At 41.3% G+C, this 24,869-nt stretch overlaps 1 protein-coding gene across 1 annotated transcript in view; it reads right to left on the bottom strand.

Annotated features, from left to right (window-relative positions):
* The window catches only part of ABHD2 (abhydrolase domain containing 2, acylglycerol lipase), a 98,072-nt gene that overhangs the window by 57,520 nt on the left and 15,683 nt on the right, over positions 1 to 24,869 (bottom strand). Inside the window, exons 2-3 of the mRNA XM_079127515.1 lie at positions 18,156 to 18,255; positions 15,895 to 16,094 (exon numbers count right to left, since the gene is read on the bottom strand). Coding sequence (XP_078983641.1) covers positions 15,895 to 16,088 — 194 coding nt within the window. The 5' untranslated portion in view covers positions 16,089 to 16,094; positions 18,156 to 18,255. The remainder of the gene's footprint in view (positions 1 to 15,894; positions 16,095 to 18,155; positions 18,256 to 24,869) is intronic.

Genomic DNA, 24,869 nt, shown 5'->3' with positions numbered 1-24,869 from the left:
AAACAAATGAACTTGATCTGGAAAACTCTGCATCAAAAACATGTCAATCCTCCCTCCACTGCCCACCACAGACATACCATACAACTACAAAACCTGCTATAAAACTAATGGTATCATCATTATGTTGATGATTTCAGGATCATCAACATAAAAGGCTAGAAACAACCCTAAACATACCCAGGAAATTTAGTCAGAGAAAAATGGTGGAATTTAAATAAATGTGATAGACACCTGTTCAACAAATGGTGTTGGGCAAAGGATAGCCATCCAGAAAAGAATTAAGTTGGAGACACCCCTCACACCAGAATCAATTCTACAAGGATCCAATATTTCACAATAAAAATGAAATCACACATGTGCTGGAAGAAATTCCATAATTTTTAAAAATAATTCTCACATAAAGACAACCCTTCTTAAGAAATCCTAGCAGCCACCAAAAAAAAAAAAAAAAAAAAAAAACAGAAAAGAGTGAAAAATTTGACTATGTACACATTTTTAAAAACTCTGCATGGCAAATACTACCATGGGCAAAGTCAAAAGACAAATGACAAACAAGGAACAAATGTTTTCAATTCATATCACATAGGACTAATTTCCCTAGTACATAAAGAACTCTCAGTCAGGAAGAAGGCCAATAACCATGAGAAAAATGGTCAGGGGCTACGAACAGGCAGTCAATAGAAGAGGAAATGAAAATAACTCTTAAATGTACTAAAAAAAAAAAAAAAAAAAAAAAAAACCCACAGTATCTTTAATGGAAGAAATACAAACTAAAACCACAGTGAGAAAATATTTTTCACCAACCAGTTTGGCAAATATCAAAAAGTAGGGGAGTCCCTGATGTTGGCAGGCTTTGGGGAAACAGGCACTCTCCTTCATGGCTGGAGGGAGAGGCTTGAGGGCCACAGCTAGCAAAATTTCCATGCACATTCCTTTTGACCCAGCAATTCCATTTCTAAAAGTGCATCTGATGCTCATCCATGTGCACCATGATACAAACACAGAATGACTCACTATGGCATTATGAAAGCAAAAGATTACAAATAAATGAAGTTTTCCTGCAGAAGACTGGTTATACAAATTGTTTATGGAATAATGAGCAGCTAAGACACAAATGGAGAATGTTCTTCCTATACTCATTTAGAGGACTCTTCCACAAAGAGAAGATGAAAAGACAAACATGGTAAGAGCCTGCTGCCAACAAGGGCAGCACCGAGGGAGGGAGAGAGAAAGGTCATAAATCCCACTGGTTGATGAGAAAGCTACTGGGAAATGCAGCCCTGAGCAAAAATGCAAAAGGAAGGAAATACTGCAGCTGCCCTGACCTTTTAACAAGAGGAACATAGTTCCAAAAAGCTGAAAGAAGCCACTGTTGATGGTTGTGGGTTAACCCTGTTGAAATGGCAGCCCTCGCATATGGAGTGTGAATGCAGAAAAATAGTTGCTCAACTGGTCAACAACTGTACTCTTGTGCAAAGGCAGTCAGTTTAGGCACCAGACCCTCCTTCTTGTCCACACAGTGAGCAAGCACCACAAAACCATATAGATAAGCATGCTCTAGAAAGCGCTGCTAAATCAAAGTTCATCTTTCTTTACACATGAAAGACACGTGCAAAGAGCAGTGGTTGGTGTCACCACTTAAGGAGTGTGGAGTCCTACAGTTATGGGATTGCTACGGGATATTGCTTTGATAATTTCCTCCCTTCCCTTTTTTCCTGGCCCCCTTTGGGAACTGAATTTACTTGGTGGTGCATCTTCTGGACCAATTCTCTAATTTTCTCTTGTACTTTCCATTCTCTGTCTTTTTGTCTTTTTGTTCTACTTGCTGGAAGAGATACTCAATTTTATATTCTAATCCTTCCATTAATCTTTTTTTTTTTCTGCTCTAAAAGGTTCTCTGAATGTTCCAACTTTATAGGTTCTTATTCTTGCCAAATGCATACATATCCTCTCTTATCTGAGCATATATGCATGGCAGTTTTTAAGTTTACTTCAACTCATTTCATTGGACTTCCTCTACTTCCTTTCTTCTGTTTGCTATCTTCATCTTTCAAGGCTTTCTTCAAATGTCCATCTGCTCCTATTGCAAGATGAGGTGCTAAAAAACTGACGCAGAACTAGCTATCTGTCAACATAGGTAGGACTGTCAACCTGTGGGTTCCAGTTATTCTGAGAGGATCCTCAAAAAAGCAATGTCTCTGGAACTTTGCTCTGGGGATGGTTGGTTTCCCCACAGGAGAATCCTTCCATCTCCTGGCTGTGACTTGGGACCTGTTTGAATGCAGACTCCATGGCCTGGTGCCTCACCTCTACCCTAAAGCCATCTGTCTCTTGCCACAGCAGAACAGAGGAGTTATCTCTCTGTATGAAAGGGGACTGGAGAATTTTCTATTGATCTTCAGGTTATAAGACATTTCACACCCCATGCTGAAAGGTACGTGGTGCCTTCAATGCCCGAGTCTTTCAGTCACGATTCTTTCACGATTCCCCTCTGCAGACTTGGGTTTCAGCTTTCTCTGGTCTTCTAAGTCAGTTTCCACCTGACCACCTGCTTTACATTCATTTGCTCCCATCTCCTCTCTAACTCTTTGTGTTCTTAAGAATTTGAACACAAATTCTTATAAAAAAATCTTTTATTAACATTAAGAGAGGAGTGAAGATAAACATTTTCATTCCGCCATTTTTAAATCAAGCCCTTATGCCCTTATTTTTGTTCAAGTTATTTCTTTGGGTTAAATTCATGATAGAAAGATCAATAATTTTACTGCTTTATTTACAATCTGTGCATAAACTCAATAAACTCTTAGCACTTTCTATGCGTTGAACACCACATTGGGCAGTGAGGATACATAGCATAAGGAAAAGAACAAGGACTATGGGGTGAGAAAGACCAGGATCAAATCTCATTCTGATAGCTGTGTGACTTTGGATAACTCACTTTGTTGACTTGTGTTTACTCATTTTTGGATAACTCACCTTGTTGACTTGTGTTTACTCATTTGTTAAATACTGAAGATAGAGGTGGGTCAAGGATTTTTTTTGAAGATTAAAGAAAATACATGGGAATCAATGAACTCAGTAGCCAGTGGAAGTAGACACCCTTAAGATTAAAATATTTGTTATTCTGTTGCTATTAAGTTATTTTACAGTCTACCACAAGATACAGATTAGTAAATACAAATGAATATAAATTCCATAAAGAAAGGATTGGGCACTATAAGACCACCACTCTGAGTGTGGAGAAGATATTGGGAAAGGCTTCTTTAAAGAGAAAGGAATCTGTGTTTTCTCAAATAAGGAGGTTGTGTGAAGTTATGAGGAGATTCCAGGTAGAAAGAACTCAGTGTAAGACACAGGCAGGAGAGAATATGTTGTGTCATGGAAAGTGAGGGAATCTCACATCTAGAACATGTGGGAGAGATGGAGCCAGTACTGGGGCTAGACCTCTTGATACAGACAGTCAGGCACTACTGCAGTTTAAAGCAGGGCTGTGATGGGCAGGAATTTATGGTTTAGAAAGATAACTTGGTGGTCTGCAACAGAAAACGGAAGTAAAGTTACTGTGTTACACCAAGTGAAAACTGGGCGTGTCATGGGCTGAGGCAGAGGCAAAGGACTGGTGAGGAGAGAGAGACTGAAGGACAGACTTGAGGAAATGACAGGGCTGGTATCTGTGGCCATCATCCTCCCTGCTTTTGGACACAGGTAAGTATGCGCTTCTCAGGATAGGCATGGCAATGCCCCTTCCTTTAAGCAGTAAAAAGGGAAAGGAAGTGATGCAGTGCCACTTCCAGTCAGCAGACTTAAAGAGCCAGTGTGGGGTGCCACATTCCTCTTCCTGTCTCAGTGGTGACCACAGAAGCACTCCGTCAGCAGAGTCCTCCTTCTGATTGAAATAAAAATGTAGCACAAGTGAGAAGTGGACGCTTGTGTTTTTAAGGCTGAGATTTAGGGATAATTAGTTACCACAGCATAAACTAGCCCATCTTGGTGAATTGTGTCTAATTTAATATTATATTGATAATACTTCCTGATTTTCTTCTGAATATCAAACAATACTTCATTTTTTAAAGTTTCATTGTTACCAGTGCTAAGCATTATTTGGTACTTATTACTCATATTTCCTCTTACGGAAATTATCTAGGCATATCCTCCACCTATGTATCCACTGAGGTCTTGTTGACATTCAAATATACTTGCATGAAATTTGTGTACATTATGTCCTTTGTCATTTGTACAACCAATCTGGCTAACAATATAAAAATAAGTATAATGATAGCAGTTAGGTTTACTAAACTCTTACACATGCCAGGCATCCTATAAATCATTTTGCATGTTCTTTTTCCTTCTCATACTGAACCTATGAATTAAGACCAATACTCTGTTTTCACAAATGAGGAAATAGAGACTTCACCAGGTGCAGCCAACTGGACAGCAGGGAACAAAATTGGTGTCTAAGCCTGGTTTTTGGACCCCCATGATTAGTTGCTCCCTAACTTCTCTCCTCTGGAGCTGCTTCTTCTCAACCGGTGCCTCTGCACTTACCTTCTCAATCTTAGGGGAAAGCTTTCATTGAACTTAGCTTTCTTTGAGTTTCTTATTTTTATTTCTTCCTTTCCCAGTCTTTTGTGTCCTCACTAGCTTCTATGGTTTCTTTTCTCACCTTACTATTGAAAACAATCCTCCAACATTCCTGATTCTTTCTGACCAAAGTCCAAGGCCTTCAGTCAGACCTCATCCTGACTTTATGTGATTTCTGACACCTTCTTCATGGCTTCCCTTCTCTGGCTCCTGTGACATTTTACTCACCTGTCCTGTTGTCTGCTTCTGGGTATTTGCCGATTCTACCTCCCACCCCGACCATGATGTACCTAAGACACCAGTCCTCAGGGTCTGTCTCAGTTCTTCCCCCTCCCTTTTAAATTTCTTTGCCCCAGTTGACCTGTAATCTGCATGTCTGACATTGAACTCACAGCTGTTCAATAGCCACATGGATACCTGCCCATGTGTAATTCCCACAGACAAGCCCCAAACCAAACTTTCCCTGAGAGAGCAGCTTCCCCATGTGACTTCTCTATTTCTGCCCATGATTCTATTCTTTCTCAATGCTCTGTAACCTTGGCATCATCTGTGACTCAGCCCTTTCCTGCAGTTCCCAAGGCTGTTCTGTTATCCCCAAGACCGCTGATTCCACCTTGGAGGTCTCTGGAGTTCAAACTATCCTTCCTTCCATTCCCCACTAACACTAGGCACAAGTCCCAACTCCTTCCTTCTTGGAATTTTAGACTCCGTGTGACCTGACCTCCTTTCCTTCCCCTACAGACCTGGGACTCTCAGGTATAATCAGATAGTTCTCGTTACCATATCATGGGAATCTGTCTAGGAGCTGGCCAAGAAGTAACTGTGGAGACCAGACCAGTGAGAGGGCCAGACACTCATTAGCAAACAAAATCAAAAGGACAATGAGCAAAGGGCAGACTGGGTGGCAGGTCCAAATGCCATGCAAACAACACTAAGTTCTTCATTGGGAATTATGAGAAAGACGGTCAAAGTCTAATCATATGAAGGTCCACGGAGCTGGGGGATGGGAGCATGAGGAGATGTGAGGTCAGAGCAAAGCAGCAATAATGAGAACCCATGCCAATTGTACCGAGGCCTCTGTCACCTTCTTACTCTTATAGCTGGTTGGAAGGCCGAAGGGACAAAAGGACAAATGTGGACAGGTGAGAAGTGTTGGCCTGGAAGGCAAAGTCAGTTTTCTGTCAGAGTGCTTTCTTTAATGATGAATGTCATGGGCTCATGCCCCTACTGACCTCGTGCCTTCTGTCACACCATCTGACCTATTAGAAGTTGATGAATCTTTCAGACCTCCTCATCTAACACACATAGTGCCATCTCCCTCTTTCTTTAAACTCCTTTATCCCTTGTCTAAATTACTCATTCTGATACTTGACCACATGTTCCTATCAAGAAAATCTACAAGCATTGGTGTGCACTGATCCTATGCAAAGTAGCAGCCATGGGGGACAGACAATCGTAAGACAGTCTTTGTTTTCAAGCCTTTAAGTTGGGGGAGAAGATACATACATGGAAAGTTACTATTTATATCTCCATCACTGGGGAAGAGCCAAAGGAACAGAGATGGGTAAAAGTTAGAGGATGCTGGAGGAGTTAGGACTTAAGATGATCTTGAGGAAGGAGGGAGAAGATTTTGATAGTTAGAAGTGGAAAAGAAAAGGTATTGTGATTATATACAGGAAGAGATGATTGTAAGGTGCAGGGGGTGAGCAGACTGCAAGAGCAGATTACTAAATATCATTAATTATTAAAATACTTATTTCTTTCTTTATTCATTCACAATGAAGAATCTTCCTTTATTCAAATGTCAAGGCAGAAAAAGTCCATATTATTATGGCTTGTAAGTTCTAAATTAAAAAGGAAAATTATGGAGGCTCTCACTTCATATTAATATGGAACTCAAGGGCTAGGGGTATATAGTTCAGTTAGTAGAATGCTTGCCTCACATACACAAGGCTAAGGGTTCAATCCCCAGCACCACACATACAAAATAATAATAATAATAATAATAATAATAATAATAATAATAAAAAACTCAAGCTGATCTTTTTCTGGCTGACCACACCCCTTCAGGGGCTTGCCAAAAGGAGGACCTGGTGCTACCTGTCACAGGAAAGTCAGGTTGGTTGTGGCAACAGCACTAGCACCCAGTGGAAAAATACAAAAATACATAACCTGCTGCTTCTCTTGAACCTCTACACTTTCTGGGAGGCCACGGATAATTTTGGGTCAGTTACTCACCTCCTGGTGAGGTTTCCCAAATGTGTCTTGAGTATAGACTTTTTTAATGGCTACCTCAGAAGTTAAGTAGTCTGGCTGGATGTCATGTGCCCATGCTAACACAGAGCCCTCACTCTATGATTAGAAATTGATACTGGGTGGAGATTTTGGGTGGTTCTCAGGCTGTCACAATGGCTGACTCACTTCCATGGCTTAACACGACACCGCACAAAGCCACCTTAGGCAGATTAAGAGCACTGAGGAGTAGCTGTGGTTGACTGAGGGCACTTCTCAGGCAAGTTGAAAGCACTTCTTTATCAGTTGCTGGGGCGGCAACAACAACAGCACCTCATCTGATCATGCACAAACCAGGATTACAGCTTTCTGTGTGAATAATAGCTACCTAGAGTTCTGTGGAGGGAGAGATTTCCTTATGAACCCAGGAAAAAGATTTTTTTGAGTAACTGATATCACTACCATTCTGATCCAAAACAAGTCCCCTCAATAGACTCCAGACTCCATTTTCAGGAAACATTTTTTTTCTTCCCTATACTAGGGATTGAACCCAGGATCTTCTTGTGCATGCCTGCTAAGCACCGTACCACTAAGCCACACCTCCAGCCCAGGAAGGATAGTCTTGATGTTGCTGAAGATAATCAGGGTCTAAAGTCAGTCACTTCATTCACTGTAGCTTCAGACAGAGATAAAGTACGACCACAGTGAGTTCTTGATCTCCAGCCACTGGATGATCACACTGGCACTGAGAGTCTAGGAGTCACACTTATTTATGCTCTAGAATATTATTTTCAGAGTCAGTTTATTGTCTTAATTATAATTATACTTTACCAACAAAGTATATATAATTTTGTAGTAGAAAGTATACTATCATAGCGAGAGGAGACATGCTGAGAGGCAAACAGAGAAAAAGATCAGTTTGAGATCAAAATTGGTAACTACAGAATTCATGGGATCAATAAAACATGAGGAGCTGATAAGTGCTGGCTATACTTAGAAATTTTAGACTTTTCCAGAGGGTGAGGTTCACTTTCTGCTCCTGGATATTAGAACAATTTTCAGGCAACTATACATATTGAGAAGGACCAAATAGGTAGAAACCAGGAAGATCTATAAAATAAAGTAAGTAGTTTAAGTAGAGTTAGAAGCTAAGGATGATTGGTGGACCAAGATGGACCTTGGTACCTAGTCTGGGAAAGACTGGAACAGAGAGCGACAAGACCCACGGCAAGAGTAGAGATCCATTTGCCCATTTGTATGTGCTGGGTTTGACACCACATGATATCACCTGTGACAACGGAATCCATCGTGCACAAGTACAATCTGCTATGCACAGGTGGCTTCTGCATTTTTGAAGATACAGTAGAAGAGCTCTGAGGAACAGGGCAGGCATTTGGAGAAAATGGTAACTTAAGTTACTGCTTTAGAGTACATGGCATAAGAGAGATGAGACATTCCATCTGAACTAAATAGAGAAAGTCTTGAACATTTTGGATTCTACATCTGTTTACATATTTCAGGCTTCAGCAATTCCTGAAAGCATAAAATCTCTTAAAAACAAAAACAAAAACAAAAAAAACCTATAGCCTGGATCTAAATTAGAGAAAGTGGATGAATTTTTCAGCAGACCCAGGTCAGTCATCATGACTCAACACAAGATGCCTCAAAGATAGTGGCACTTTCCTTCCTATCATGGCTAGCTCCTTGAGTAAGTGACCTACTATGGCAGAGACCATGCAGGTAGCCCAATATCCAAGAGTTAAACTAAACCTGGTTACCTCCAAGTACACACCCACTCAAAAAACCTCACCAAATGATGGCAGAAGACAGTGAGTATGTGTGTGACCAACTCATTCTTGTTTACTTGGAACTTCCTCAGTATTAGTACAGAAATTCCTATGTCCCAGGAAACCTGTCAGTCCCAGACAAACTAGAAAGTTTTAGCCAGCCTAGTACACAGAACTGTTTCAGGGTCAGTCATTTAGCTTTTTTGTCTTCACAGTTTAATTGTAATTACAATTACAATTGCTTATGCAATTTTAAGATGAAGTCACATGAAAAGGTAACCTCAGTTGAGGCTATCCATCAATATTCAGTCCCATTCAATAAAGATGATTTTGAGTCTTTCATCCTTCAGGATATAAGTTTATATCTTGAACTTAATATAAGTTTCCAGGTAACTTAAATTACAGTTAAGTAACTATAAGTTTCCAGGTCTGAGGGTTATGTCTGTGCATCACAGCCTGCACTATTGTCCACTTATTAACTGTTTAAAGTTTACCACAAGCATCCAAGAAAATATTTGTACAGCTCTTAAAATGGGTAAAATCAGGTCAATAGAATTAAGGCAATTAGGAGTTTATCCTGCAAAAAGAACAAAGTTTTAACGTTCAGCCAAGGAGGAGATGATCTAAATCTGATCTGGAATGTCTGTGAGCAAGAAGGAACTAAGAGGAATTTAAGCCCAAAATAATGAAATTCTTTTCAGCTTTAACTCACTAGAAATAAGCTGTGCTGGCTCCAGAACTGAACCTAGGAGAAGTCTTGGGTGGCAATCTGATTGAAGGGGGTGTGTGAAGCTGTATTTGCCTAATGTCATATTTAAATCGAGAAAATATCTATCATCCATATCAAAGGCCTTCATTACAGCCTCTGCTTTGGCACTGCTACTACAAATAAATGGCCTTATAAAAAGGAGGCAGGGAAGAAAAAAATGGCAGGAGAGTAGTTTACACAAGAAGTCCTATGTTCTTTAGATCTGGAAAAGAACTCCATGTATTGCACTATCAGACATTTGAATCTGTTTTTTGGAGGGTATGTCTAGCTATTTAATATTTCCTTGTAGATGAAGACAAAAATAGCTTATCTTGTACATCTATGACAAATACAGTATGTGCTTACATATAACCAGGGTTTTATTTGGGACAGATAAAAGAAAAGGATACTTACTATCAGGAAGTGAGGATGACAATAGAGAGATGGTATTGTTTGAGATAAAAATCAAAAGTAGATTTGCTCTATACGATCAGAAACAATTAGGAGGCAGAGTTGCAAAGAAACCAATTAAAAAAATGCCTTGAGAAAATTCCAAAATGAACAAGTTCTTTTAAAATCATTATTTATTTGCAGTACTGGGGACTGAACCCAGGGTTACTCTATCACTGAGTCGCATCCTCAGCCCTTTCTATTTTTTATTTTGAGACAGGGTTTCACTAAGTTGCTTAGGACATCACTAAGCCACTAAGGCTGGCCTGGAACTTGCAATTCTTCTGCTTCAGCCTCCCATGTCTCTAAAACTAGAGGCATGCACCAACACACCAGCTCTAAAAATGGTCTTTTAAAAATCCCTCCCAGAAACTGAGTATCAAGAGAAGTAAATCCTTAAATGTTTATGAACCAAAATGACCAGATGACTATGGTGACAAACTAAAGATATTGACTAAACAGGGTGAGAATGACTTTTCAATATAATTCCCATTTGGGACTTGTTCTCTGAGTGAAGAGAGAAACCAGGAAACCCAGAGAAGATGACTTCATTACCACATACAGAAAGGCCTTGGGTTGCTACCATTCTCTTGTGACCTGGTAAGCTGCTTCCAAGAAGAGACATTCAGAGAGGACACCATGCATAGCAGAGCTGTTATTTTTGGTTTGGGGTTGAAATGGGCATGATCCTCACAGTCAAGTTTCAGGTATCTCAACCCCGTGGAGAACAATTACATCCAGTTCTGAGTAAAACAGGTGGCGGTTGGTTGCAAAAAGAAACTATTATGTTTTTATCTCTGGAGAAGAAAGGACCACAGACATGTGGTTGTGGTTTTGATCATACTGCTTTCACTCGCTGAACCCCACAGGGGCTCCTCGATGTCTTTTGCATCCCATGAAGCCACCTCAGCTCTCTGTTTTAGGTTTGTCTATTAGCTGAGCACTCCATCTTGCTTCTCCTAAATGCCTTCATCTTTAGCTATACCACGACCTGCACTGACAAGCCTGCTAATGAGTGAAATAGCAGCAGCCTGGCTTCCCACAGGGAAATATATAACTTTAATAGCGGGTTCCAAAGACAGACACCTGCTCCCTATCTTCACTTTCTAACCTGGACCTGGTGACAGAAACTTCAGTGAGGCCTACAGGGAAAAGTAGAAGCCTCAGACTGCCATTACACATGGACTTGCAGCTGCACTGACTAATTTAAGACCAATAAATAAATAAAATCCATCTGCTTCCAGAGACAGGGTAGAGCCTTCCCAGAAAAACAAAACTCTGTCAGAACTAAAGGTACATCTGATTCCCTGGGGTGCCATCGAATAAGCTGGAGACAGTGAAGTTTTTCTTGCCTGGCATACATGGCATTCACCAAAACTGGAACATCTCTCACCTACACCAGTTTATGGAAAATGAGAGACAGAATGACATTGAAAATTGGGAACTGCCAGGATCCTGATCTGTCTCACCAAGTGGGCGGCTCTTGATCCTGGTGCGTGTACTCCAGTGATGGGGAAGAGAGACACAAATTCTCACAAAACCAGATGGAACATGCTAAATAGACTCAGAAGTTCCATGCTGGGGAAACATGGTAGAAAAACACAAGAGGAACTCTTTCAGGCTGAAGAGAAGTGGGACAAGTCAGGGAAAGTTCCTCAGAATCGATGCTACTGAAGTTTTTCTTGCAGGGTAAGAGGTATTTGGGTAGAGAGAGAAGAGAATCTGGAGTAGTCTGAGGACAAGAGCTCAGGGGACAGGCCCTTCCTGGCAATAGGAGAATGTCATGAGTGAGTTATGAGGCTGGACAGGTAGGTTGGGGGGTCATACTGCAGAATGCCTGAAGTACTAGCCTGCTCAAGGAAGCTAACTCAAGTGGCATTATGACAGATGATTGGGTCAGAGGCAGGGAGGAGACTGGGTATGCTCCTACGAAAGCCCAAGGAAGTGGTGGTTACATAGCTGAATACATAGCTAAGAGGTCCTGATCTGTATACTTAAGATCTGTGCATTTTGCTATATGTAAATGTTAGTTGAAAAAAATATTAAAAAAAAAAAAAACTCAAGGGAAACAGTGCCAGCCTGTCCCCAGAATATGGAGGATGGGAATGGTCAGGAGAGGACAGACACATAAGAAAATCCTTCTCTTTAGCTTCTTTTCTTGCCTGATGTCAAGTCCCTCTTGGAGGATTTCTCTGATGCTTACTGGCAAACCAAGGGTGTCAGAATCAGAGGATACTAGTATCAAAGGGCAATATACCTGACTTGACTACTTCTTTTTACAAAGAAGGAAACTGAGGACCAGAGGGGTTACACTGTATCAAAGGTTCCCTGGCTAGTTTAGAGGTGGAAGACCTAGGTTTGCATCCTAGTCCAAGCTTCCCTCCATCACTGCTGTCAAACTATAGGAAATTTGAATGAATGACAGAATTCTAAAGCTGTTAAAAATCAAATGCTGAAGACACAGCAGTGTGGGCAAATGTTTATATCATACCAAGTGTTTAAACAGATTACCAGGTAATATGCATCATCCTGGGGCTGGGGATGTATGTAGCTCAGTGGTATAGTGCTTACTAAGCATGCTCAAAGTCCTGTCCCTATCACCACACCCCAAAAAAGAAAAGAAAAAACAAATAAACCAACCCCAACACACAAACAAATTATATCATCCTGTTTTCGTGGAAGGCACGTATGTTCAGAAGAAAAGGCCACAGAGATGACTACTAAAATAGCAATGGTATGCTATCTCTGGATGGAAGAATTACAGCTGATTTTTGTGTGCTTTATTTTCTATTTTTAAAAAAATGAATATGCATTACACTTTTTATTCTTGAAAAAAATGGAGATTTGTATCACCACCTAGATTTTTCTCATAGTTATAACTGAGCTTTGGTCTGCTTGTTTCACTAAAAGCAAACACTTCTTGAGAACAAAAAAATGAATCACTAGGTAAATATTGATCTGTTGCTAAGTGAACAAGGGCCACATCGTTCCACCAAAGCAAAGGTCTTCCTCCAGACCCAGAAGTTTCATTTATGCTGTATCTTTGGGACAATTATCTTAAAATAGAGTTTAAAATTGACTTTAATGCTGAGAGAAAGATAAAAATCCCTACTCTTACAACATGCTTTGAATGTCCACCTTTCCTCAACTTGTTTCCTGCCCCAGAGCAGTAAGAGGATATGTTACAATTTGCATTAAGTCATAATAAGGAGTGCCTGGAGTCAGGGCTACTGAGTAATACCAACAGCTCACTGTAAATGAGTTAACCCAACTTTCCAGCCTAGGCAAGTGCTTGTGAAAGCTGCAGACAGGCTTCCTCGTTAAAAAAAAAAAAAAAAAAAAAAAAAAAATCTTCAAAGTTCCAGGAGGAGGGAGGACTTTTACCCCTAACAGACATTTCCTGCCTACAGCTTCAAATACACAAGAGGCTGTTTTGGAAATATGACACAGAGAAAGAACATCAGAGGATAGTGGGTTTCACCAGGGTGATGGGGGAAGAAAAAGAGGTCATGCAGGGATCAAAGGCCACACGGGGACAGTCCTACTGCTGACTCCCCTTGTAGGCTGACCTCTTCCTGCTCCATGTCTCAGTTCTCTCACCTGCACCCTAACAAAGCTCCCTCTCCACATCCCCCGGGATAAGAAGGGTATTAACTTTGGAGTCACAGTTTGGGTTCAGTTTCCCTCTATGCTACTCCCAGTCTCCTCCTTAAATGACAGGAAAAATGAATCCGAACCCCAAGTCATTAAGAGGATTAAATAGCAGAATCTCCATGGGTGGGACTCAAATTTCAAATGCAGTAACACAGACAAAAGAGGAATGTAAAAACATTTTCCAGATATGCTACATGAACACAGGGTATAGCTGTTCCTAAAATTAGAACTCAAATCAGAAAAAAAGAGGTTATTGAAAAGTGGAGGAAAAAGAATCCTTTTGTCCTTTAACCATTTGTCATGTTCAAGTCAGAGGGCTTAACTAATGTGCCAACATGCTGTAGGAGGGCTGGACCCATAATCAAAAGAACAGGTGTTGGAAGTAAACTGTTTCTGGGGACCTGTTTTTTCACACCCACCTTCAAACTGTAGCTAATTCCTAAACAAACATCAGCTCTGCCTTCAACCTGGTCACTCTTAATCCAGACTTCCTGGGAGAGAGCCTGGCACTTGGCCAATAACCAGAAGTCAATGCCCCTGGCTCAGGTTGACGCTCACTTTCTAACCACAGTCTGGAGCAGGAACATTCTTCTAAATCAGGAGGTGGGTGGGGCAATCTCAAGAGGCACCAGAGCAGTCCTTAAGGCTAATGAAGAGTATGTGCCAGGGAGGAAAAAGGCAAAGGGAGACTGTAGGATTTCATGTCTCTGGGTTATTTTTAAAAGGAAAATATGGGAACAACAACAACTAATAAAATTTTAAAATAAAAGGTATATTAAAAAACAAAAACAACAACAGCAATAAAGAAAGAAAAATATGAAAAACATAAAAAAACTACCATAATTAGCTTTGACTAATTAGTACCGAATCAAGATTTACATGGTTTTCTGGTGCCTGGGCAACAGCAGTTTTCCCAAGGCTTCCTCCCTCTAATTACTCAGGCATCAATGCTGGATGCAAATTTATATTCATCTGCATATAAACTTGAAGCCTTTTAAATGTCTTGATTTTCAAAAGATCTCCTAAAATTAGATGACAAAGGAACTGGGTCTAGCAGTCCCACTCAACCTGAAAGTGGGTGCAAATGTCACCAACCAGGCCAAATTAGTGAATTACCTAAATTAAGTATTGGAGAAACATTCAAAATAAAAGTATGAAAATACAGGACAAACTTCAAAATACACAGTTACTGTGCACATCCACTGTAGAGCAGATTTTTTTACTATAAACCCAGCATGACATAAGAACACCACATCCTTAGTCTGATGCCTGGTTGTGGAGGCTACCATAAAGTCCCTCACATGATGACATTTCTGTTGTGCACAGCCCTCCACCAGTACTAAGCAACAACTCTCTTGACTCGAGGTCGTGGCACCACTGACACAACTATGAGGAAATTGCCTATGAGCACCCCAAGCACCGGAAGCCCACAATGGAAGGTCGTCACTCTTGGCCAACAGCCTGTGAAAATCTACTAGATGACTAAACTGGACACAGCCAGAAGATGAACTCTCAGAAGTCTCTGTTGCCCATTTGTCTGTTCTTAGAAGATAATCACTCACCCAGGGTTACCAATCCCCAAAAGACAATGGAGAGAAAAGCTTCTATTTACTATCCATTGAGCATTCCAAATTTTGTTACTCTAGTAGCTGTATAAGCAGCTGCAGTCCTACCAGGCCCAGCAAGCAGAATGGGATCAGCTGGAAGACAGAGGAAAGCAGCAATTCTAAGAAGTGAGGAATTCAGATTGATGGGGAGGGCGTGGCATGCCCCAGGCATGAGGCTTGGCTCGGCCCAAAGCAAGACACAATTATCAGAAGACAGCTGCAGGGGAAAATTAACACTACTATGCTTGAAAACAGTGTGTGAGCTAAAACACAGATGCCCTGGGTTTTACAATTATGGTTTCCTCTATCAGAAGCAGTGCCCATCTCTGCTGCTTTCAAAATTCAGGGAAACTTGGCACACTAGGAATGAAGCCACTCCCTTTAAGTGCATTCTCTTAGCTAACCCTCGGCATATTTTTCAATATGGTGATGGAGAGTACCCAAATAAAAGGTCTGTGCCTTTTTGCTTATCAGTTATTTGGGGTAAGGATGATTTCTCTGTCCTGCGATTGTCAAGAGGGCATTTGCTAAAGAACTAGTCCAAGTTTTCCATATCTACCTAACAATCGACTACTGTTTTCTGCAAAGTCCTTGTCATGGATGATGACACTATACTGGAGTACAGGATGATCCCAGGCAATAAAGATCAGATTCTTTCTTCCACCTTCCAGGATTTAAACACTAGACTGCTTTGAAGACTGTGGCTGTTTTAACACCAGTGAGTCCATTTTTCCACTGATGCCTTAAGGATATAATATGAGGTTCTTATTTGAACATTACACAAAACCAAAGAGATCAGCAGGTTGGGCACACAGAGGGCACGCAGTCTACTCACTCTTTGGTCAGAAGAGGACAGGACTTGAGTAGAAAGCGTGAGAGCCCCGAGTCCTGGAAGTAGAGGTCAGGTGGGGCTGTGGGGCTCTTCAAGTTCAAACAGCGGACGATCACGTATAGCACCGCAGCTACCGCGGCCAGCTTCACCCCATCAAACACGGCAGGGAGCTCAGGGGTCTCCAGCATGGCATTCATTTTGACCTGGGGGGTAGAGCACAGGTGTCAAGGCTAGAGTCTATCCCACCCCAGAGGCACGTCCCCAAGGTGCACCCAAGCTGAACCGTCGGTGCCTTGTAATGCCAATGCACTGGCCACAGCTCCAATTGCAAACACACAGTCCTGAGTACTGGCAGACTGAGGAGGGCATTCTATTCTTCCTTTACTCTCATGACCATTTCCAAGATAAGCAAATTGGAAAATACTGAGAATAGAGTTCTTTTTGAGAGTGGGAAAACTAAGACTAGTCAGAAAGGCAAGAGAGGACTGGCGGTAGTACTTTGATTTCTGTTTCCAGGCCACCTTAAATGTCCCTGTAGACTTAATCTACACCTGGAGCACCAGGTGTGCTTTCAGTGTTGTGTTTACAGCCCTGGATGGAAACATAAGTAAGACTGCTCGTGTCACCAGGTATGGCTGTACTTACTGCCTGCTGACCCCACCTCTCTTTATTCAGAGCAGGTAGAGATACAGAAACCTCAGTCTGAGTTAGCCCTCTGTTCACAGAGACCCTGGTACTGGAGTCTAGTTCAGACTCAGACTGGGCCACAAGGATCTTGGCTTCTGGGGGTTTCAGATAGTGTGAAATGGAGCTTGCCAATTGTTTTTTTCCTGCAGAACGCACCAGATTGTAGCCATTAGTTCAAAATTAGGAAGAAAGGTGAACCAGATTCAACCACTTGACCAAAATTTTAAATTGCAGTATAGAAAATATATATGCACATTTGATTTTTCCCAAGCTTGCCTAATATTTCATCTTTTGAGATAGTTTTGCCTTATGTACAAAACACACACACACACACATACCCATGTCAAAATGCATAAAACCAAACATCAACAACACAACAAATGCAACAGCAACAAAAATCCAGTATTTTCCTTCCTACTCAGCAGAATAACAGAATATCAGTTGTTACCTTAAGAATTAGGGATAACACAAGCTAACAAAAAAGAGAAAATGGTAATTCTCACAGCCCAGGTAGCTATGGCAACTGCTTCCCCCTGGAAGGGTTTTAAGTAGCCTCTGCTAAAAACAGTCATCTTGAGAACTCTGGTGGCCAACCATGGAGACAAAATAGACAGGCAAAACAATCTCCAAAAAATCCAAAAGAGGGCTTTTCTAATCAAAAAAGTCCAAAGAAGGCTTTTCTAATCAAGGTGACTTGGCAAAAACAGGACCAAAAAACAGTGGCGACAACCTCTGGTGGGGGGTTTCTCAACTGAGTGACGAAAGAAAATCAAAGGGCACAGCTCCTTCACTAGCCTTCAGGGCAAGAAAGGAATTTTTAAAAACTTACCCTGTCAAAATTTTGCATGAAGGCAAGACCTCAAGATGTTTTCAGCTGCATCCGCCTTTGGCCTATTATGAGCAGTTTTCTTAAAATTTACAGTTGATTTGTCTCCTACTCCTAGGGATGGGGGTCATGTCCCCTAAGGACTTCCCATAGATTCCTACAACAAAGATTCTTAACTTGAGGTCTGTGGGTTCATAGGGAACTTTAGGGTTGAGGAATCCCTGAAATCATATGTGAAAGCTTATGCATACATGTGATTTTCTAGGGAAAGAGTTTGGAGCTCAAATTCTCAGAAGGGTCTACAGCCTTAAAAAGAACACAGCACTGCACTGATAGATGCTGAATGAGCTGAACCTGCAGCTCTCAGCCCTCACCTTGCTGAAGTTCCGCCTACTATGCTGGTCAGACCAGTGCTCCACTAATACCCAAGATGAGGTAGTTTGTTAATACAGACTTTTAAGCCTAGTAAGCGGAAGGCCTGAAAACAAAACCTATCAGAAATTGCAATTTCCCTGCCTGTGTGCTGATAATATGGAACTGAAATGAAAGTTCTTCCTTATTGCCTTTGTTGGAGAGATCAAACACAACGGATGGTTTCACCAGTCTCCCCGTTGATCTAAGGTAGCAATTCTTATTGAATAAAAAATAAATAAATAAAACAAATCCTTCCCTTTCCACTTCTATTTACTGCCCACTAACAAATGGGGAGGTGGAAATGACACACAAACAGAAGAGTCCTTGAAGTACTTACCTATGTCACTTATTCCTGTCACTGTGAGTATTAACTTTCCTCCAAGAGTTGTAGAGTTGGGCCAATCAGGTCAGATCTCTTATTCAAATTAACCTAAAAACTGAAAAAAGATTGGATGGTGAGGTTTTACAGAATGAGAAACTATTTAATTGAAACATAACCATGAAATCAAGTCAAACTTTCTCTGCATTTAAAGTCTGTAGGAGAAAAGAAAGACAATTTCTTTAATTAACACATGTGCCATACTCTTAGACACTTAGCCATTTTCACCCACCTGCTGGGGGAAGCCAGCGCAAATCCACCAAGATTAGCCAGCTCCCTATGGCTGCTGGAACAAATGATCCGCTGTGTTCCGCATTCTGGCTAAAGCACCGTCACACTGTTTCAACCCTTTATCTCACAACATGACCTTCAGCAATACCTCATAGAACAGGTGTCAACTCCATGTGATCAGTGAAATAATGTGATCAGGACAGCACAGCCAGTTGGTTGACTCATTCCTTCTCAGACATATCACAGTGAAAGGAAAAACGTGAGCTGAGAAAAGTAAAAGGGTGCAGATGGGCTCAAAAACAAGGTACTAGAAACAGAAAGAGCTCAAGGCATTGGTGAGGGGGCTACAGCATCAGCCAGGTCTGTGTCTGGACAGGGGTCCCTGAGGCTGGCTGCAAAGTGGCAGCAGGAACTACAAGTGCCCATCATGAGATGGAGGGCCAGAGCCCCATGCCCCCTGTGAGAATGTGCTAAAAGATCTATGGATTCCAAAGCAGCAGAGGAAACCAAAACAAGAACATGGAGAAACAGCCCATGTTTAAGCAGTGCAATCTATGCAGCAAGCTCTGTTCTTCATGCTTTGTGTACACTAACTCATTTAATCCTTCCCATCTATCTCTGAGGTAGATACCATTATTATCCCATTTTACAGATGAGAAAATGAGGCCTAGAAAATTTATGTAATTTCCCCAAGGTAGGTGACATAGCAGATCAGTAGAAAAGACAGGATTCATCTCTGGCCCCAGGGACCCTCCACCATCCTGTGCTACTTGAAAGCAGTAAAGAGAGAGAAAGAGAAGCAAGCACGAAAATGAACTGTACAGGGCGCAAATGAGATACCAGAGGCTTGCCCAGAGTCACAGCTGTAGGAGTTGAGTTGGGATTCAAACCCCATTGTTTTTTTTTTCTGATTCCATCACACCAAAATGACTGAAGAAGAAAATAAAAGCCAGTTGAAAGAGAGATTCAATTAACCTTCACTGTGGTCTTGCTTAACTTTAAATCTTTTTTTTTTAACTTCGAATCTTTAGGATCTCTTCACATTCTGAGACAAATTAGCCACCGAGGACAAGCTGTGGTGAGGTGGTACTGCAGAGTTTGCAGCCACATCACAGGCCACCTGATCCCACCAAGCTCAGCTGCCAGCTGAAGAACAAGACTGAAGACCTAAGAGTCTCTATAGGCAGCCCATGGATTGGTCTTGCATTTGCCTGGCATTTTTAAAAACTCCAGAAGATTTCAGATAAAAATCTAGACTTCTGGCTACTTAAAAAAAAAAAAAAATTCAGAGTATTTGGTAATATGCACCCAGCATTTTCAAAAGGCAACAGTGAATGGGGCTGAGTGGTAACTGCCCCCTTCGAACATGACAAGCTCTCTTCCTGGTCCTCAACACTGACTCCGCTACTCCTGTTATCACTCCTGGCCCACTTTAACCATTTCTGGTTCCTGAATGATCCCTATAAACATCAGAATATGTGAACCACAGAGAAAACTGACGTCCCTTCTAGCCCAGGGTAAGTCTATACTGACTATTCAGAAAACATTATCAGTGTATGTGCAAGTGACAAATTCATAGGAAAAAGTATGGAAAGACAGAGTGTCAAAGCTTATAGGATAACAAAATACAGTACCTTTTATTGATTGATATTTATTGACTGATTGAAGTCTATTTACATCTAACTCTTTCCATAAACTATTAGAGATGGCTTCAATGAAAACACCTTTACTGAACAAATATGCATAGAGAATGACTTGGAAATGAGGCAGGCTTCTGACTGCTTCCCAAGAGTAAATCTCTCCTTTATCCTAAGTAACAGAACCTAGTACTGCACCTTGCTGAGAAAAATGCCATATCCCCAGACTCCCCTGTAGCTAGTTGAGTCATGTGACTAAATTCTGGTCCATTCTGGAAGGATTGGTCTGATTTCTGGGAAGGCTCCTTAAAAGGCAGGAAGTTAACTATCCTTTTCCCCTCCTGCCTCCCTGGAATACAAAGAGTATGGCCGTAATTCCAACACCCAACCTGGGCCATGAAGTGACTTTGATGTCACTCCAGGAGCCCCATTAAGAGGACAGCAGATTAAAAAGACTGATGTCTAGGTCCCTGATGATTTAGTGGAGCCACCCTATTAGACCTAGACTGCCTGCCTCAGGAGATTTTTTTACATGAGAGAACAGTTTACACCACTGTTAGTTCTAGATGGTTTTACTCTGCAGTTTCCAATGACATAAGGAAATACTATATACCTAAATCTTCATGATGCTAGAATTGCTAGTTAAAGGAGTATTGGAAATTTCTTTTTTTCCCTATTTTCCAAAATTCACAATGACTTAAAATATTTTTGTTATTAGAAAAAAAGCTATAAGGGCTGGGGATATAGCTGGCATTTACCTCGCATGAGACCTTGCTATGTGCTTATCAATCCTCAGCACCAAAAAAAAGCTTTAAAAGGCAACAAAATTTAAGTAAAAATTTAAAACAAGGAAAATACATATGTCAACATATGCAACAATATGTATGTGATCCAGTTTAGATGATCTCTGATCTTTCTGACTGTCAGTGGGATGAGAGAAACCAGTCAAGCTAATGGTTTCCCAAGATGGAAAGAGAGCTAACATAGATGCTCTTACCCCCAGATGCATAACACAAATTCAATGGAAACAGAGCTTTTCTGGCACAGAATTATTATTATTATTTTTTTTTATCTGTGGGACTTTACATAAAAGGACCTTGAGTGATGTGATAGACAGTGTCCTCCTACAACCTTTTTTTTTAATAGCAAATGCAGCAGAGAATTAATTTTTGCAATCCTTGAAAAATGCCAAGGTTTAAAACTTCAATCTGGGGGAGGCAATCCAATGAGCAATTTATGGTTTTTGTGGTCCATATATGCAGTCTTGATCCAAGACTTGAGCTAAGGAGCAGGTCTGTTCTTTTACATGTCCCTAGGGCCACCTCCCTTGAATTTCAGTGGGCTTAAGTACCTGGCTACCTACTGTGTGCCTAGCATTGTGCAGGACCACAATTAAGCAGTCTGCATTTAACTGGGGAGAAATTAAGTTTATGTTAAGAATATATGTAATTTAGAAATTTGGAGTTGAAAATAATTAGTTCAGGAAAAAATTAAGCAGGGAAAGATTTATAGAGTAGCTGGATCTAGAACTGGGCCTTGGTGTATAAATTGTAGGACTTAGAAGTATGTATATGCACCTGTGTGTGTGTGTGTGTGTGTGTGTGTGTGTGTGTGTGTACAATGCATTTCTACTATCTATGTATTAAACCAAGAATTAACAGGCAATTTTATAAAACAAAACTGCCACTAAATATTAATATTCTGAATATGTTCTAGATGTTACAACAAACTTAAATTTCACTGTATTGTATTTCGCTCCCTCTTTTCTAGGTAGGTGAAATCTACCTAGAAAATGAAATGAACATGTGGAAAAAAAGTCACAGAAGGACAGAAGGGTTGCGTATGTGAATGTGGAAAGGAAACACACCCACACCTCACACTGTCTCCATCTCTGTGATGGGCTGGGCTTCCTGTGTACCTATATCAATCCTTTCTCCCTGGCCCCACCTCCACCTCCATATGAGCAGGATTTAGGTGCTATAGCTGATAATTAATTCCATCTGTAGTCTATACAATAACAAAGGAATTCAAGGTGCTGCCAAGTGTCCAATAACTGGTCATTAAAAGAGCTTTCAGTATTGCCCTTTGTCTCTAAGACATACTTGACTGGTATTTCCACCACTGGTAAAGGCTGGGACTGTGCCTCCCACATTTCTCACTGCTCTCCTGAGGCCAAAAGCACCATTTTAAGATAGAGCCACAGGGACAGGAGAGGTAGTTTTTCCAATGTGCTGGGAGAAGCTCCAGTTTGGGGGTTCTGAGACCTGGGTCCTAGTGCTGCTTTGTCCTGATGCCTGGTGATCTTTGACAAATCACTTAACCTTTCAGGCCCCAAAGACCTTATCTTCAAAATGAGAAGACCAGATTTGACATAGATGATGTCAGATTCTCTTTCAGTTCAAAATGTCTGAGATTCTGGGGACAGAACTACAGTTCTCAGCTAAAGAGCACAGGCAAAAATTATCTCTGTACTTTGTAACAGAACACAGTCCCTGATTTGCAGCCTACTTCTTTTGGATCACATAAAATAAAATTCATAAGAATGAACAACCCTAAGGGCCTCTGCTCTTTTCTTCAAATAAATTAAACAATTTTATATTTCAGCTGTGTCCTTTATGCCAATAATTTCATCATATTAATTCAGTAAGTGCCTCAAAATATTAGCTATTACCATCACCAATACTAAATTCTCCTCCATTTTGCCTCAGTAAATTATCTCATCTGACAGAAATTACAACAAAAGATACGCTTTTCTGACCAGAACGAAGGCCTTGTCAACAGGGAAAAAACTAGTTGACTAACTTCTTTGACGTCCTCCACCAAGTTTAAAATTAATCTCAAAACATACTCTTCTTGATTCTTCTGAAGAAGAGCCACGTCAGATCTAATGAATCACTGGAAAAGCCAGGCACTGTGGCACAGTTACTCTGGAGGCTGAGGCAGGAGAATGGCAAGTTTGAGGGCCACCTGGGCAACTTAGCGAGGTCTTATCTCAAAATAAAAAATAAGAAGGACCGGCCATGTAGCTCAGTGGTAGAGCACTTGACTAGCATGTCCAAGGCCCTGGGTTCCATCCCCAGTACTGCAGGGAAGGTAAAAAAAAAAAAAAATCATTGGATAGTAGATGGTGATCCTTAAGTCCCCTAATAGTTTCAAGACATGTTGTTCCTCTTTCTGTGCTAAAAGGGGTCCTTGGAGTGCACGAATGGACTCCCCCTCCTACACACACACACACACACAACTCTCCTGCTGAGGGATTTCTCCTGCCCGTGAAAAGGCTGCTCCTCACCTGCACCTTCTCCTGCAGGTAAATCCCCTCTGACCTGGACTGGCTCTCCTTCTCCACACTCCACATAAACCCCTAGGGTCAGCACTAGAGACTTTGGCCAGCTTCATTCCTTAAAATTGCCCTTCAAGAGTGAGGAGGACAACAGAGGACCACAACACCAGCATAAAAACATGATCTGTTTCCACCCCACATTATCCTTTTTGGTCTTTTTGGCGGCCAAAAACAGCTTAACCCTAATGTAGGTAATAAGATACCTCTGAGGAGAAAGCAGACAGGAAGAGGGCCAGCTTCTCCCGTTTATCTGCAATTTAACTAAAGAAGTCAGAGCTGCCATGGAAAAACAAAAGCCTTGCGGCAAGGAGATAAGCAAAAAAAACCCGAATTCTAGGAGAAAGCCCAGCACCCCTCCCAAAACATGCGCCCTTGGAGTCACTCACTGCCATAGGACAGAAGAGTCTCAGAGGGACTGCCAGTTTTGAGATATGGCCTCCTCTAGTGAGAGCTCTGCAAGCTGAAGACTCAGGCCCTGATCCCACTTCCGGTGAAGTTTAATGTCACTGGATTGGTGGGCACTGAGGCCAACAGTTCACAAAAATCACCTCTTAAAACATCCATGTTGGTCTAGGCCTGAGTGTCCTCCCACAGAGTTCTGTGGGTAAGAATGTTCAGGGTGCTCAAGTACTCTGGGTTTTGAAAGATCCTCCTTCCAGGGATCTTTCTGGGAAAGAAAAATCCTCCTCCTACCACCACCACCACCTCAAACCCAAAATGGTAGGAAAATTCTGACAACATAAGGTCAATACTATTTTCAAGAGATGTCAAGAGATATTTGCTTATTTATTTCTGCAGTGCTGGGGATCAAATCCAGGGTCTCATGCATGTTAGGCAAGTGCTCTACCACTGAGCTATATCCCCAGTCCTTTTTATTTTTTAGTTTGAGACAGGGTCTTACTAAATTGCAATCCTCCTGACTCAGCCTCCAGAGTCATTACAGGTGTCTGCCATCACATCCAGCTGAGACATTAATTTTTGAACACTAGGCAGTGAGTACTTAGCTGCTTTCCTTCAACACTGCCAACTCTCAAGAACACCTGGAAGGTGTGAGGCAGCTGGGATAGGGAGGTTGAAAGCAACAAGAATAGAGAAGCACTCCCCTCCCATCTCATTCCACATCTCTTACAAATCAGGCGCTATGAGGTGAAGAGATTGTCCAAAGTTACACACAATTTGGTAACAGAGAAGCAGAGGAACTGACAATTAAATACACTTATGTTAATGTTGCCCCGTTTGGTTCAAGATTAAGAGCTTGAAATTGCCTTGTTGGTGCAAACTCACTCAGGTGATAACAGCTTTACTTAACCATGTTCTTCCACAAAATCATAAGGTCACACACAATCACCCTGTTGACATTCCAGAAAATAGCCTACAAGTTCCTAGTGAAAGAAAAGCTACCCAAAGCAAGAAAATGTGAACTTCACATTGAAATGTCAGGAAAGGCTACTAATCCAGGAGTTT

Source organism: Sciurus vulgaris (assembly GCF_902686455.1).
Source record: "Sciurus vulgaris genome assembly, chromosome: 2".
Taxonomy (NCBI): Eukaryota; Metazoa; Chordata; class Mammalia; order Rodentia; family Sciuridae; genus Sciurus; species Sciurus vulgaris.
The sequence above is the reverse complement of the archived record's forward strand: the minus strand, read 5'-3'. Positions and strand labels throughout refer to the sequence as shown.